The sequence below is a fragment of the Neolamprologus brichardi genome, chromosome 3 (assembly GCF_056152115.1).
Source record: "Neolamprologus brichardi isolate AB-2024 chromosome 3, ASM5615211v1, whole genome shotgun sequence".
In the NCBI taxonomy this organism is placed as follows: Eukaryota; Metazoa; Chordata; class Actinopteri; order Cichliformes; family Cichlidae; genus Neolamprologus; species Neolamprologus brichardi.
In genome coordinates this window covers 950,001-963,136 of record NC_142106.1, presented here as the reverse complement: position 1 = coordinate 963,136, position 13,136 = coordinate 950,001, and the positions used below count along the sequence as shown (strand labels likewise).

The following is a 13,136-nucleotide window of genomic DNA, read 5'->3' as shown; positions in this document are numbered from 1 at the left end:
CTAGTTAGATACCATATTTCTAAGCTTTTCAGCGCCGAGTACAATGACCTCAGTTTTATCTGAGTTAAGAAGCAGAAAGTTAGTGGCCATCCAAGTCTTTATGTCTTTAAGACATTCCTGCAGTTTAACTAATTGGTGTGTGTTATCTGGCTTCATGGACAGATAGAGCTGGGTGTCATCTGCATAGCAGTGAAAATGTATGCTATGTCTTCTAATGATGCTGCCTAGGGGAAGCATGTATAATGTAAACAGAATTTGTCCTAGCACTGAACCCTGTGGAACTCCATAATTAACCTCAGTGTGTGAAGAGGACTCTCCATTTACATGCACAAATTGGAGTCTATTAGATAGATATGATACAAACCACTGCAGTGCAATACCTGTAATACCTACAGCATGTTCTAATCGCTCTAATAGGATATTATGGTCAACAGTATCGAATGCTGCACTAAGGTCAAGAAGGACAAGCACAGAGAGGAGTCCACTGTCAGAGGCCATAAGAAGATCATTTGTAACCTTCACTAAAGCTGTTTCTGTGCTGTGATGAACTCTGAAACCTGACTGAAACTCTTCAAATAAACCATTCCTCTGCAGATGATCTGTTAGCTGTTTGACAACTACTCTTTCAAGGATTTTTGATATGAAAGGAAGGTTGGAGATTGGCCTATAATTAGCTAAGACTGCTGGGTCTAGAGATGGCTTTTTGAGTAAAGGTTTAACTGCAGCCACCTTGAAGGCCTGTGGTACATAGCCGATTATTAGAGATAGGTTGATCATATATAAGATCGAAGAATTAATCAATGGCAGGACTTCTTTGAGCAGTTTTGTAGGAATGGGGTCTAAAAGACACGTTGATGGTTTGGAGGAAGTAATTATTGAAGTTAACTCAGAAAGATCGATTGGGGAAAAAGAGTCTAACTTAACATCAATGGTACTAAGAGTAGCTGTAGATAATATTACATCTGTGGGATGATTATTGGTAATTTTTTCTCTAATGATAAAAATTTTATTTGTGAAGAAGTTCATGAAGTCATCACTAGTTAACGTTAAAGGGATGGTTGGCTCAAAAGAGCTCTGACTTTTTGTCAGCCTGGCTACAGTGCTGAAGAGAAACCTGGGGTTGTTCTTATTTTCTTCAATCAGTGATGAGTAGTAAGCTGTTCTGGCTTTGCGGAGGGCTTTCTTATAAAGCAACAAACTATTTCTCCAGGCTAAATGATGATCCTCTGAATTTGTGACACGCCATTTCCTCTCCAGATTACGAGTCATCTGCTTTAGGGTACGTGTTTGAGAATTATACCACGGGGTCAGGTACTTCTGATTAGAGACCTTAGTTTTCACTGGAGCTACAGTATCCAGAGTCGTACGTAGTGAGGAGGTGAAATTATTAACAAGATAATCGACCTCTGTTGGGGTAGCGTTCAGATAGCTGCTCTGCTCTGTGTTGGTACAGGGCATTGACGATGATAACAGTGGCTGGATTATATTCTTAAACTTAGTTACAGCGCTTTCAGAAAGACATCTACTTTGATAAAGTCCACTCTCCACTGCTGCGTAATCAATTATTGTAAATGTAAATGTTATCAAGAAATGATCAGACAGGAGAGGGTTTTCAGGAAACACTGTTAAATGTTCAGTTTCTATGCCATATGTTAAAACAAGATCTAGAGTGTGATTAAAGTGGTGGGTGGGTTCTTTTACATTTTGAGAGAAACCAATTGAGTCTAACAACAGATTAAATGCCATGTTGAGGCTGTCATTTTTAGCATCAACATGGATGTTAAAATCACCCACAATAATTATTTTATCTGAGCTCAGAACTAAATTAGATATAAAGTCTGAGAAATCAGACAGAAACTCTGTGTAAGGCCCAGGTGGACGATAGATGATAACAAGTAAGACTGGTTTCTGAGTTTCACAGCTGGGGTGGGCAATGTTAAGCATCAGGCTTTCAAATGAATTAAAAGTCTGTCTTGGTCTTTCATTAATTAATAGACTGGTGTGAAAAATTGCTGCCACACCGCCCCCTCGACCTGTGCTTCGAGATTTCTGGTAGTTAGAATGACTCGGGGGTGTTGATTCATTTAAACTAACATAATCATCCTGCTGCAACCAGGTTTCTGTAAGGCAGAGTAAATCAATTTGTTGATCAATTATTAAGTCATGTACTAACAGAGACTTGGAGGAGAGAGACCTAATATTTAATAATCCACATTTCACTGTTTTACTCTTTGGTTCAGATGTGGATACTGTATTGTTCTTTCTTTGTGATTGTTTAAGTTGTTTGTTGCTGGTTTTTAGTTTGTTTTTTGTCTTTTTGGAAGCAGACACAGTCTCTATGGAGATGGGTTTTTGGGGGGGTAGCAGGAGGAGAGAAGCTGCAGAGAGGCGTGTAAGACTGCAACTCTGCTTCCTGGTCCCAACTCTGGATAGTCATGTTTTGAGGGGTTTAATAAATTTGTCGATATTTCTAGAAATGAGAGCTGCTCCATCCAAAGTGGGATGGATGCCGTCTCTCCTAACAAGACCAAGTTTCCTCCAGAAGGTTTGCCAATTATCTATGAAGCCCACATCATTTCTGGGACACCACTCAGACAGCCAGCAATTTAAGGAGAACATGCGGCTAAACATGTCACTCCTGGTCTGATTGGGGAGGGGACCAGAGAAAACTACAGAGTCCGACATTGTTTTGGCAAAGTTGCACACCGATTCAATATTGATTTTAGTGACCTCCGATTGGCGTAACCGGGTGTCATTACTGCCGACGTGAATTATGATTTTACTGAATTTACGTTTACCCTTAGCCAGCAGTTTTAAATTTCCTTCAATGTCGCCTGCTCTGGCCCCTGGAAGACAATTGACTATGGTTGCCGGTGTCTCTAGCTTCACATGTCTGAGAACAGAATCACCAATTACCAGAGTTTGACCCCCAGCGGGTGTGTCACCGAGTGGGGAAAAACGGTTAGACACATGAACGGGTTGGTGGTGTACCTGGGGCTTCTGTTTAGGACTATGCTTCCTCCTCACCGTTACCCAGCCGCCCTCTTTCCCCAGCTGCTTGGGGTCTGCCGGGGAACAGCTAGCGGGGCCTACGCTATCTTCGGCTGCACCAGCTCCCCAGATTAGAACAGACTGTTTGCAGTTAAATTGCCATGCAAATGATTTCTTCTTAATCTTAATTAGACCTTATGATTTGCAGTACTTTGGCCTCCAGCAGGACTCAGCAGCAACCCTGACATCATTTTGGACTGTTTTTTTCAGCTCCTGCTTTTCATGCCTGATGCAGTAAAATTTCCAATTATAATTGATCTTACCTTCGATTTAGAACCAACATTACATCTAGAGATCTAGATTTAGATCTAGTGTGATCACAGTTAACTGCCTCCTTTTGTCCCAACACATTTCCTTCTAGTTTCTACAAAATCTGTAAAATAACCTCAGGAACCTTTATTTTAATGGAGAGATAAAGAAGGTGACCTGTGCTGCTGCTTTTAGGGGCTGTGAATGTGACTGTGTCTGCTGAGGCCGTAGCGTCCCATGTGTCATGCGATAATGAGGTTGTGAGCGTACCAGACAGAGGTCGCATCGACGTGGTCACCAAATCTCTCATAGTGAAGGTCAGTGTCATAAATACAAGATGAGAAAAACATTTTTACTCATAAAATTTAAATTGTTACTCATTTTAAAGATACTTTTCCTCAGGCTGAGGGAACTGAGATGACAAAGACGTACAACTGGCTTCTTTGTCCAAAAGGTCGGTGTGATTTCCATCAGTCACAAAGTTTAAATAAAGAAATGACCTGAATGCTCAAAGTTAGCAGTGGAGTGCACTGTGTACATAAAATGTGCCAAATATTCATCTTTTACTTTCACAGAATGTAACGATATGTGCTGAAGATCAGGCCACCTGGTGACTTTGCACAGTAACTCTGTTGTAGTTGTGACTTCCTGATTGGACGTTTGTTGTGTCTGTACACAGGAAGCCCGCTGACGGAGGAAGCAGAGATACATCTGCCTGAGAATGTGATTGAAGGATCTGCCCGCACTTCTGTATCAGTCCTGGGTAAACCTCATGATTTCATCTCAATTTTGGTTCAGCCAAATAAAAATATGGCAGGTTAAAGCTTTGTTAAAAAGGCAAATTACTAAAACAACAGAAAATAAGAGACATCATGTTCAAGTAAAAGTAAAAACCGTATTCAGCTTTTAAAAGATGATTTCATTTATAAATAGACCCACATCTTCCCGGCCTTGTGTGAAAAATAAATGGACCCCAAAAAGGCTGTTTGTGCCTTTCTTTGCAGGAAGAACTGCAGTCTAGCTTTTGTCATAAGTGTTTTTTGAAACGCTGAGTTCAGGCCCAGTCACACCAGAGGGTTTTCCAGCGCAATCGTTCTGGTCACGCAGAATCATGTCAGTAGGATTTAAGTCCAGATTTTGACTCGGCCACTTTCTGGCGTTCTGGATCATTTTCCATCTTAACCCTCTGGGGTCGACTGACGCACCTGGCATGTCAAAATCACATGACCAATTTAAGATGACACAGCTACAAGATAGTGATGCGATTTCTTTCTCTTTTTGGAGAACCGGCTCTTTCGGCTCGGCTCATTAAAAAGAGCCGGGACTTTCAGCACCCAACCGGCTCTTCAGGTTGTTTTGTTGGTCGAAAGTAACGGACTTCAAACTATATACCAGTTTTTGAATTGTGTCGATGGACCACGTAAAACCAGAGTTATGATAAAAAATACACATAATGTTTTATTCTTTACAAAACAGTGGTGTTTACAGCAGGAAGGACGGTAAAAACTGCGTTTTCTACAGACAGCGCTAGCAAACACTCTCTGCTTCGAGTGAAAAAATAAAAATAAAAAACACCCCTTCCCTATTGGTGTTAGAGTTTACCATGTCAGTCCATCAAAAAATGATATGGCAACATGTGACACTTGGTTATTTAGGGAGAACGGCATTTTTAGTGACGGAAAGCGGGCGAGCGAAAGAAAGAGACAGAGCGAGTTTTCATGCCTTAACCAGACTCCTCCGTCGCTAACCGCCTGAACCCAATGCCCCACCCCTCCCCTGCAGCTGAGCCGCAGACAGCCCCAGAGCATCACACTGCTACCACCATGTAGTGTTGGGAAGGTTACTTTTAAAATGTATTCCATTACAGATTACAGAATACATGCCCCAAAATGTATTCTGTAACGTATTCCGTTACGTTACTCAATGAGAGTAACGTATTCTGAATACTTTGGATTACTTAATATATTATCATGCTGTTTACAACTACGTGAATGTACTATTGCTGTGATTTATTACTGTTACTGAAGGTCCGCGGCTCCGAACCGTAGTAAAGGGACCTCTGGCTAATACGGTGGGTTCTGTGTCGGCTCGTAGCCGAAAAATAGCTTTACTTTGTTGTCTGGGTCAACTTTGCTTGCGAGAGACAGAGAGAGGCGTTGAAAGGCTGCTCCAACGGAACTTATTGTTTCGGAGGAAAACACGAACACGGTGTACAGTCGAGTCTTAATAGCTTACTTACAACTGGGCTCGTCAGGCACTCTTCTTGGCTGCAGTGGTTATTATTATATTTACATGCTTCCAGCTCCCGTTTTTGCTCGATGACAGCTCGTACTTTTCCTTTTTCTCCCTCCCTCGCTCACAGACACATACAGGTATGGCAGTCCATTCTCCCTGCAGCACGGACTACACTGCCCATGATGCTACATTCTTTAGAGCTATACCTGTAGCATTCTGCCTGTTAGCTTAGCACAACAGCAACAAAAAGGCCTCTCTCACCCAGGAAACACGCAGAGAGAGCAGCACCCTGTAACCATGGCAACCGTAACGCTGCCGCCTGGAACAACAGAACGTAGCTGTCAAACAAAACCCAAACAGTCCTGACCCGCCACAATATGAAACAGGGAAGTACCGCCGTGTAATCCATTTATTTCAGCAAAGTAACTGTATTCTAAATACCACTTTTTTAAACGGTAACTGTAACGGAATACAGTTACTCATATTTTGTATTTTAAATACGTAACGGCGGTACATGTATTCCGTTACTCCCCAACACTGCCACCATGTTGGTATGATGTTCTTTCTATGAAATGATGCGTCACTTTTAAGCCAAATGCAACAAAACTCAAAACTTTTTCTCTTCAGTCCATATAATATTCTCCCAAATATCTTGTGGAGCATGGAGATGTTTTTTTGACAAATGTGAGATAAGCTTTTGTGTTCTTTTTGGTCAGCAGAGGTTTTGTCCATGAATGCTGTTTTTGCCCCGTCTCCTTTGTATTGTTGAATCGTAAACTCTGACCTTTACAGAGGAAGGCAAGGCCTTCAGTTCTGGGTGTTGTTGGGATTCGTTTGACTTTTTCGGTGAGTCGTCGATGTGCTAATGGAGTAATTTCGGCCACATCTTTTCTAGTTTTCTCAGTTTGTGGATAATGGGTTCCAACATGGTGCACTGGTGTTCCAAAGCTGTAGAAATTGTTTTTTAACCCTGTCCAAACTGATAGATCTCAAGACTTCTTGCCTATTTTTGAATTTCTTTTGGTCATGGCAATGACGTGTTTCTTTTTGACATCTTTTAGCCTGCTTCCCTTTGTCAAACAGATTGTACTTGAGTGATTTCTTGATCCAGCAGGTCTGGCCTTAATCAGGTCTGGGTCCTGTTGGTGAAATGAAACTCAGTCTTCCCAGAAATATTTGGTTAATCACAGTCAATCTACGATATTCAGTTTGGATGTTTTTTCACTCAGCAAATGAAATCATCATTTAAAATTGCATATTGAAGTATTCAGGTTATCTTTGCCCAATAATACAAAGTTGTTTTACGCTAGTTTTGTTAGTTTTAGTGAATCAGTGTTTTTGATCAGGTGACATCCTCGGCCGGGCGCTGAAGAACCTGGATGGATTGCTGCAGATGCCGTATGGATGTGGGGAGCAGAACATGGCTCTCCTGGCCCCCAACATCTACATCCTCCACTACCTGAAAGGCACACAGCAGCTCACCGCAGCCATCATGGAAAAAGCTACTAACTTCCTCACCAGTGGCAAGTTTTTACTGTTTCCTCTAAGAAGGAAATCATTGTAATCACTTCAACACACACGGTTCAAGAAACAAGCCGACAGGAGGCAGAACATTAGCCACAGCTTTTGGTCAAATGTGTCATTTTCCTCATCTGTCAGCAAGAGTCATTGAATTTCCCAAATCTCAATGTACACATGCAGATCCATAAACAAATGGAGTCCAATCATCACCATAGCAACAATGTCTCGATCAATGTCTCTGTTGTTACAGGATACCAAAGACAGCTCAACTACAAAAGTGCTGACGGTGCTTACACCACATTTGGAACAGGACCAGGAAACACTTGGTGAGAACATCACTGATCAAACATGTCATAAACCAGAGAGGTTACACTGGTTTTTAAATATCCCACCAAACAGAAGACGTTTCTTGAAGTTTGACTACCCATTAATAACATAAACATGTCTACCTCTAATACTTAAAATAATTCTCCATTTAATCCTTTGACTAAGCTAACATTAACAATACCTTTTGGTTAACAGTGTGTAATTTAGTAGGTAGGAAGGAGTATTAGAGCCACATAAAAAATGTTATTGATCATTATTAGAATAAAGTCGAATTTTAAAGATTAAAGTTGTAATTCTACTTTAAAAAAAAGTCTAAATAGTATTTCAATAATAAAGTCTTAATACTGTTTTGTAAAAAAAGTCAAATTCAAATCTAAGAAAACAGTTGAAATGATTACAGTTGTTGTTTCAAACGACTGCTATACCCTGTATAAAAGGCCTTGAGTAGATGTAGTGAAATAAAGCAGTCGTCTTGTGATACAGCACAGATCCTCTTTATTCCACGAGCGTGGAACCATCGGTATCCTTGCATCTGTACATTAGCAGCCATTTCCTTTTATACAAATCTAACCACATGCAGCTTTCTGCACCACTTTCTGCTTTTCAGTGTACTTATACTTACTGCCACGCTGTGTTTATTGCTACAAGTGACATCAGTTCCTTCCTTGTTACTAAAACTGAGTCTGAAGTACGATTTCACTAATTCAGAGGGTAAAGCAACCGTGGCAGTTTGTCCTGAAATAACTGTGATATCCACATTTCTGCTTTTGTCTCAAAATACATTTTCAAATTTAATCTTGAAATTTCAACTTTATTTTCAAAATGATCAGTATTTCTTTCTCCTAATGTGACCTCACAGCCAAACATTTCCATCGTTGTAAGACGTGTAAGTGTTGTTTTCTTTCCGTCAGGCTAACTGCGTTTGTGGTAAGAAGTTTTGCCAAAGCTCAGTCTTTCGTCTTTATTGATCCCAGAAAGATCGAAGAGTCTAAGACCTGGCTGCAACATAAACAACAAGAAAATGGCTGTTTTGAAAAGTCTGGGAAACTCTTCCACAACGGAATGAAGGTAACCTGCAGTTCTTTGCTGTTAGACTGTGGAAACAGCCTCCAGTCTGGATTCAACAAATTTTATTAATAGTATATTCTATCATTTTATTTAAGAACTAATTTCCCTTCATCTTGTTCCATTCACACCAGCACTGCCTTCTATCTAGCATTCACACATATTTATACAAAATACAAAGTATGCACTAGAGACCAACTTGGGATTAGTATCTTGCCCACAAATATTTAGCATGCAGGCTGGAGCAGCTGGGAATCAAACCACCAACCTTCTGATTAGTAGATGACTACACAAACTGTTTATAAGGTTGGGGAAACCCGAGGTGAAGAAACATCCATCTCACTGGAAATACAATGTCCAGATGAACAAAATCAACTTCCTGTTCATCTCTTTAGCTGGATGTTTGAACATGCATCAAGACATTCATGATACTAAAACCACATGCAGCTGAAAATCATTTTCATGACTTCATATCCCTGAATGTTGGTGCATCGATGATAAAGTGTCTATGATGTCTTCTGTTGACAGGGTGGTGTATCTGATGAAGTGACTCTCACTGCGTACGTTACTGCTGCCTTTTTGGAAATGAATACATCCCAACATGTGAGTAGACTCAAAGAATATCAAGTTATTAAACAAAAAAGGAGTAGAGTTTGTGCTGCTGAGCCATGGAGTTAGGTTTAACCAGCAGTCTAGCACCCTGCTGTTATGTGCTGGATTGTCTCAGGGGCATCTTTACACAGCCTGCACCTGGGGTCTTGCCTGGTGTGATAGACCCCAGCCTCTATGGATCTTGTACTCAGAGCTTGTTCGTGTTCTGCTATGATTAGTGCCTCTGTGCTGTCTTTCAATCTAGCTTTGTCCAGCCACTGGTAGGATTTTTGGGTATCATCTACTTCCTCTATCTGCCGGTGGTACATACCGTGCAGGGGCCTGTCCTTCCATGATGGTTCCTCGTCTCCCTCCTCTTTCTTGGGTTTCTGCTGCCTGAGGTATTCACTGAGCACGCTGTCAGTTGGGACCATCTTCCTCGTACTCGTGGATATTCGTTGTTTCATATGGAATGTGGTGCTGACACTCACCAGTCCCTGGCCTCCTTCCTTTCATTTAGCATGCTGGACTTGGGGTGAAACCCTCCATGCATGGTCAGGAAGTTTCTTGTCTTGATGTCAGTGGCTTCTATCTCCTCCTTTTGCCAGCTTATTATCCCAGCAGGGTACCTGATGATGAGCAGGGCGTAAGTTTTGATAGGCCGCATCCTGTCCTAACATTCAGCTGACTCCTCAGGATTTGCCTGACCCTCTGCAGGTGCTTGGTGGTAGCAGCTTTCCCAGCAGCCTCTTTGGGGTTCCTGTTTGCCTGTTGGAGTACTTGTAGCTGTCCTCTATGTCTGCAATTTTGCCTTGAGGTAGTTCGATTCCCTCAGTTCTGACTCTTTGTTATCATCCGACTACACTTCTGCAGTCCAAATGATATTCCAATGTCGTTGCTGTATATCCTGGTGGTGTGGATCAGTGAATCGATGTCTCGTTCACTCTTGGCATACAGCTTGATGTCATCCATGTACAGGAGATGGCTGACAACTGCTTCATTCTGTAGTCAGTATCCGTAGGGACAGAGCATCTCCTTGGTAAATGGTGATTGTGCTATGGGCTTGAAGTTGGCCTCTAGTGTTGTATGCCACATCCCCATTGAGTTCTTGATGAAGGCTCTTAGAGTCCTGTTGATCTTGTACAGGTCTAGGCATTCCAGGATCCAGCTGTGGGGCATTAAGTCATAGACCCTCTTGTAATCAATCCAGGCAGTCTCGGCTGATTGTTACCAGTAGCTGGTGTTTTGCACCTCTGGTATTCTTGCCAATGAGTGGGTCACAGAAACATGTGCCTGTTCATCTTAGCCGCTATGATGCCTGACAGGAGCTTCCATGTGTTATTGAGGCAGGTTATTGGTCAGTAGTTGGATGGGACCAATGGGACCGATTCCTTCAGGACTGTCTGGCCTATGGTTAGCCATTCTGGGTGTCTCTCGTCACCTAACAGCTGGTTCACTTGTGCTGCCAGTCAGCTTCTTCCACCAGTAGACATGAGCCATACTAGTGTATGGCAAGGTGCAGGCCAAGGCTGTTAGTCGTTGCTTGGCAGTTTCCATGGACAGCTTGCTATACTTCTTCTTGGGCACCGTCTTTGTCAAACCTTTCTGCAGCTCCGATAGTTGGCTAACCTCCCTCCTTGATCTTAGCCTCTAGTCTCCTTCTTGTGGCTGTTCAACCTGTAGCCAAGCATCTCTCTGATCACTGCTGCTGTACTGTAGATCAGCTTGTTAGTCTCGATAATCGTGGCTGTAGGTATCGCATTTACATCATCTAGCAGATCTTCACATCTTGGTAACCAGCTACGGGGGATCCAGGTTTCAAGTGTTGCCATGATCCTATCTTTCAGGTCAGTTCCTCTCGCACTATAGCACTTGGGGCTTGGTACAAATCTCGGGTGGAGGTGATGACATCTCCCCCTTGACCTGTCGTCCGTAGCATTTGTGTTGCACCTCGTCAATCTCTAGCTGTGAGAGCAATACCCTTCTTTCGAATGTTGGAACAATGAGCTATTAGTTGTTTTGCCGTCAATGTGGATGTTGGGTATCGAAGATTCCATAGGTCCCTCATCCTCTTCATGTAACCCCTTCCGCCAGGGTTACTTGCATAGTAGCATTCCAACAGCGCCCTATTTTCATCTCTTGCCCACCAATGCCTTCTTGTTCCAGTAGTTGATCCGGGCGACGTCCGAGCTGGTATGCATATATACATACATACACAAAAGTGTATAAACCAACAATATAATATACAATCTAATATATATATTACATATACCCCAAAAAGTTGATTCTGTTCATCTGGACATTTTCAGTGGGAGAAACGTTTCGTCACTCATCCAAGTGACTTCTTCAGTCTCAGCTGACTGCAGGTTTCAATCTTATAAACAGTACATTTGCATAATGACTGAAACATAATGACTGAAACCAGCCCACTGAAGAAACAATGGGCTGGGAGGTCAGTTCCTTAATTGTAATTATGCAAATTCTCATGGCCATTGATCAACAACCACTGACCAAAACCCACTGATCAAAGACCACTGATCAATGACCATGAGTACCACTCACAGAGAGTTGGGGAATGGCTGCAATCACAGCATTGTGAGATGGCGAAAGATGTACCCTTAGGCCCCTCCTTGATTCAGAGATGGTCTTTCCCTTTTCACGTAAATGGCCTCCTTGACCCTACACTCAAACCAGCATTCCTCCCTGTCCAGGATGTTACATCCTCATCATGGAAAGAGTGTCCACTGGCCTGTAGGTGTGAATAGACTGCAGAGTCCTGGCCTGACGAGGTGGCTCTTCTGTGTTGTGCCGTCCTCTTAGCCAGAGGTTGTTCGATTTCCCCGATGTATAAATCCTGGCAATCCTCCTGGAACTTAACACCGTACACTATGTTACTCTGTTTGTGTCGGGGTGGACATATTTTTGGCGCAGCGTGTTTTGGGGTTTAAAAGCCACAGAGACACAGTGTTTAGAAAAAAATGTGCCTCAGCTGTTCTGATACTTCTGACACGTACGGGATCACTACAAGTTTTCACTTAGGCAGCGGTTGTCCTTCTCTCCTGGATAGGCTGGAGCTTAGGTTTACGGTACATGTCAGCTTTTAGATGTCCCCCATTACTGATGGAAATCTCACAGTCTAAGAAGGCTAACCTGACACTTTTCATATCCTCCCTGGTGAATTTGATGTGTCGGTCCACCGAGTTAATGTGATCCGTGAATTGTGGAACGTCCTGAGATTTGATTTTCACCCAGGTGTCATCCACATACCTGAACTCTCACCAGCAAGGACTTGTATCACCACCCAACCTGTACAGTGTTTTTTCAATATGTTCTTTATATTGTAAATACTACTAGAAGATTGCTCCACTCTTTGCTTGATCTGTACTTTCCTCTAATTGCTGTGTTTTCTGTTATCACGCTGATGTTTTGAGTGACTGAATCAGGAACTCTGCCTCCTATTCTTCTCACACTGGGTTTAATGAAAGAAGATTTCTGTTTGTCCATTAAAGTTCTTTGTTGTGATCGTTTAAAGGATCCTGTGATGAACAAGAGCCTGGCTTGTCTCAAGGAGTCTCTCAGTGACCTGAGCAACACCTACACTACAGCTCTGCTGGCCTATGTGTTCACTCTGGCAGGAGACGTGGAGACCCGAGCTCACCTTCTGCAGCACTTAGACACAGTTGCAGTGAGGGAAGGTGGGTCATCCTTAAGCAGGACATCATTCAGGCTTTATTAGCATCACTGTGACTGTTATTGTGTTTGTAGGAGGTTTCCTCTACTGGTCTCAGACAGCAGCAGAAACATCAGCCTCCCTGTCAGTGGAGATCAGTTCTTATGTGCTGTTGGCCAAACTCAGCGCCTCCCCGACTGCTGAGGATCTGGGATATGCCTCTGGTATTATCAGGTGGCTGACTGGGCAGCAGAACTATTACGGAGGCTTCTCCTCCACTCAGGTATGACACCACCCGAACAGCATGAAGCTCATCTTTGAGTTAATATACAGTCTTAGACAAAATCAGGGACAGAAGAAATAATCCTGAAGCTTTCAGTTTTCTCTCAGATATGTAAAACAGATTTGTTTTAGCGAGGCAAGTTTT

General features: G+C 42.5%; 1 protein-coding gene across 1 annotated transcript in view; it reads left to right on the top strand.

Annotated features, from left to right (window-relative positions):
- Positions 1-13,136, top strand: part of LOC148103083 (alpha-2-macroglobulin-like) — a 33,126-nt gene that overhangs the window by 17,960 nt on the left and 2,030 nt on the right. Inside the window, exons 21-29 of the mRNA XM_087831235.1 lie at positions 3,496-3,617; positions 3,703-3,754; positions 3,980-4,063; positions 6,882-7,058; positions 7,307-7,382; positions 8,295-8,451; positions 8,977-9,051; positions 12,572-12,734; positions 12,805-12,992. Of these exons, the coding sequence (XP_087687361.1) occupies positions 3,496-3,617; positions 3,703-3,754; positions 3,980-4,063; positions 6,882-7,058; positions 7,307-7,382; positions 8,295-8,451; positions 8,977-9,051; positions 12,572-12,734; positions 12,805-12,992 (1,094 nt within the window). The remainder of the gene's footprint in view (positions 1-3,495; positions 3,618-3,702; positions 3,755-3,979; positions 4,064-6,881; positions 7,059-7,306; positions 7,383-8,294; positions 8,452-8,976; positions 9,052-12,571; positions 12,735-12,804; positions 12,993-13,136) is intronic.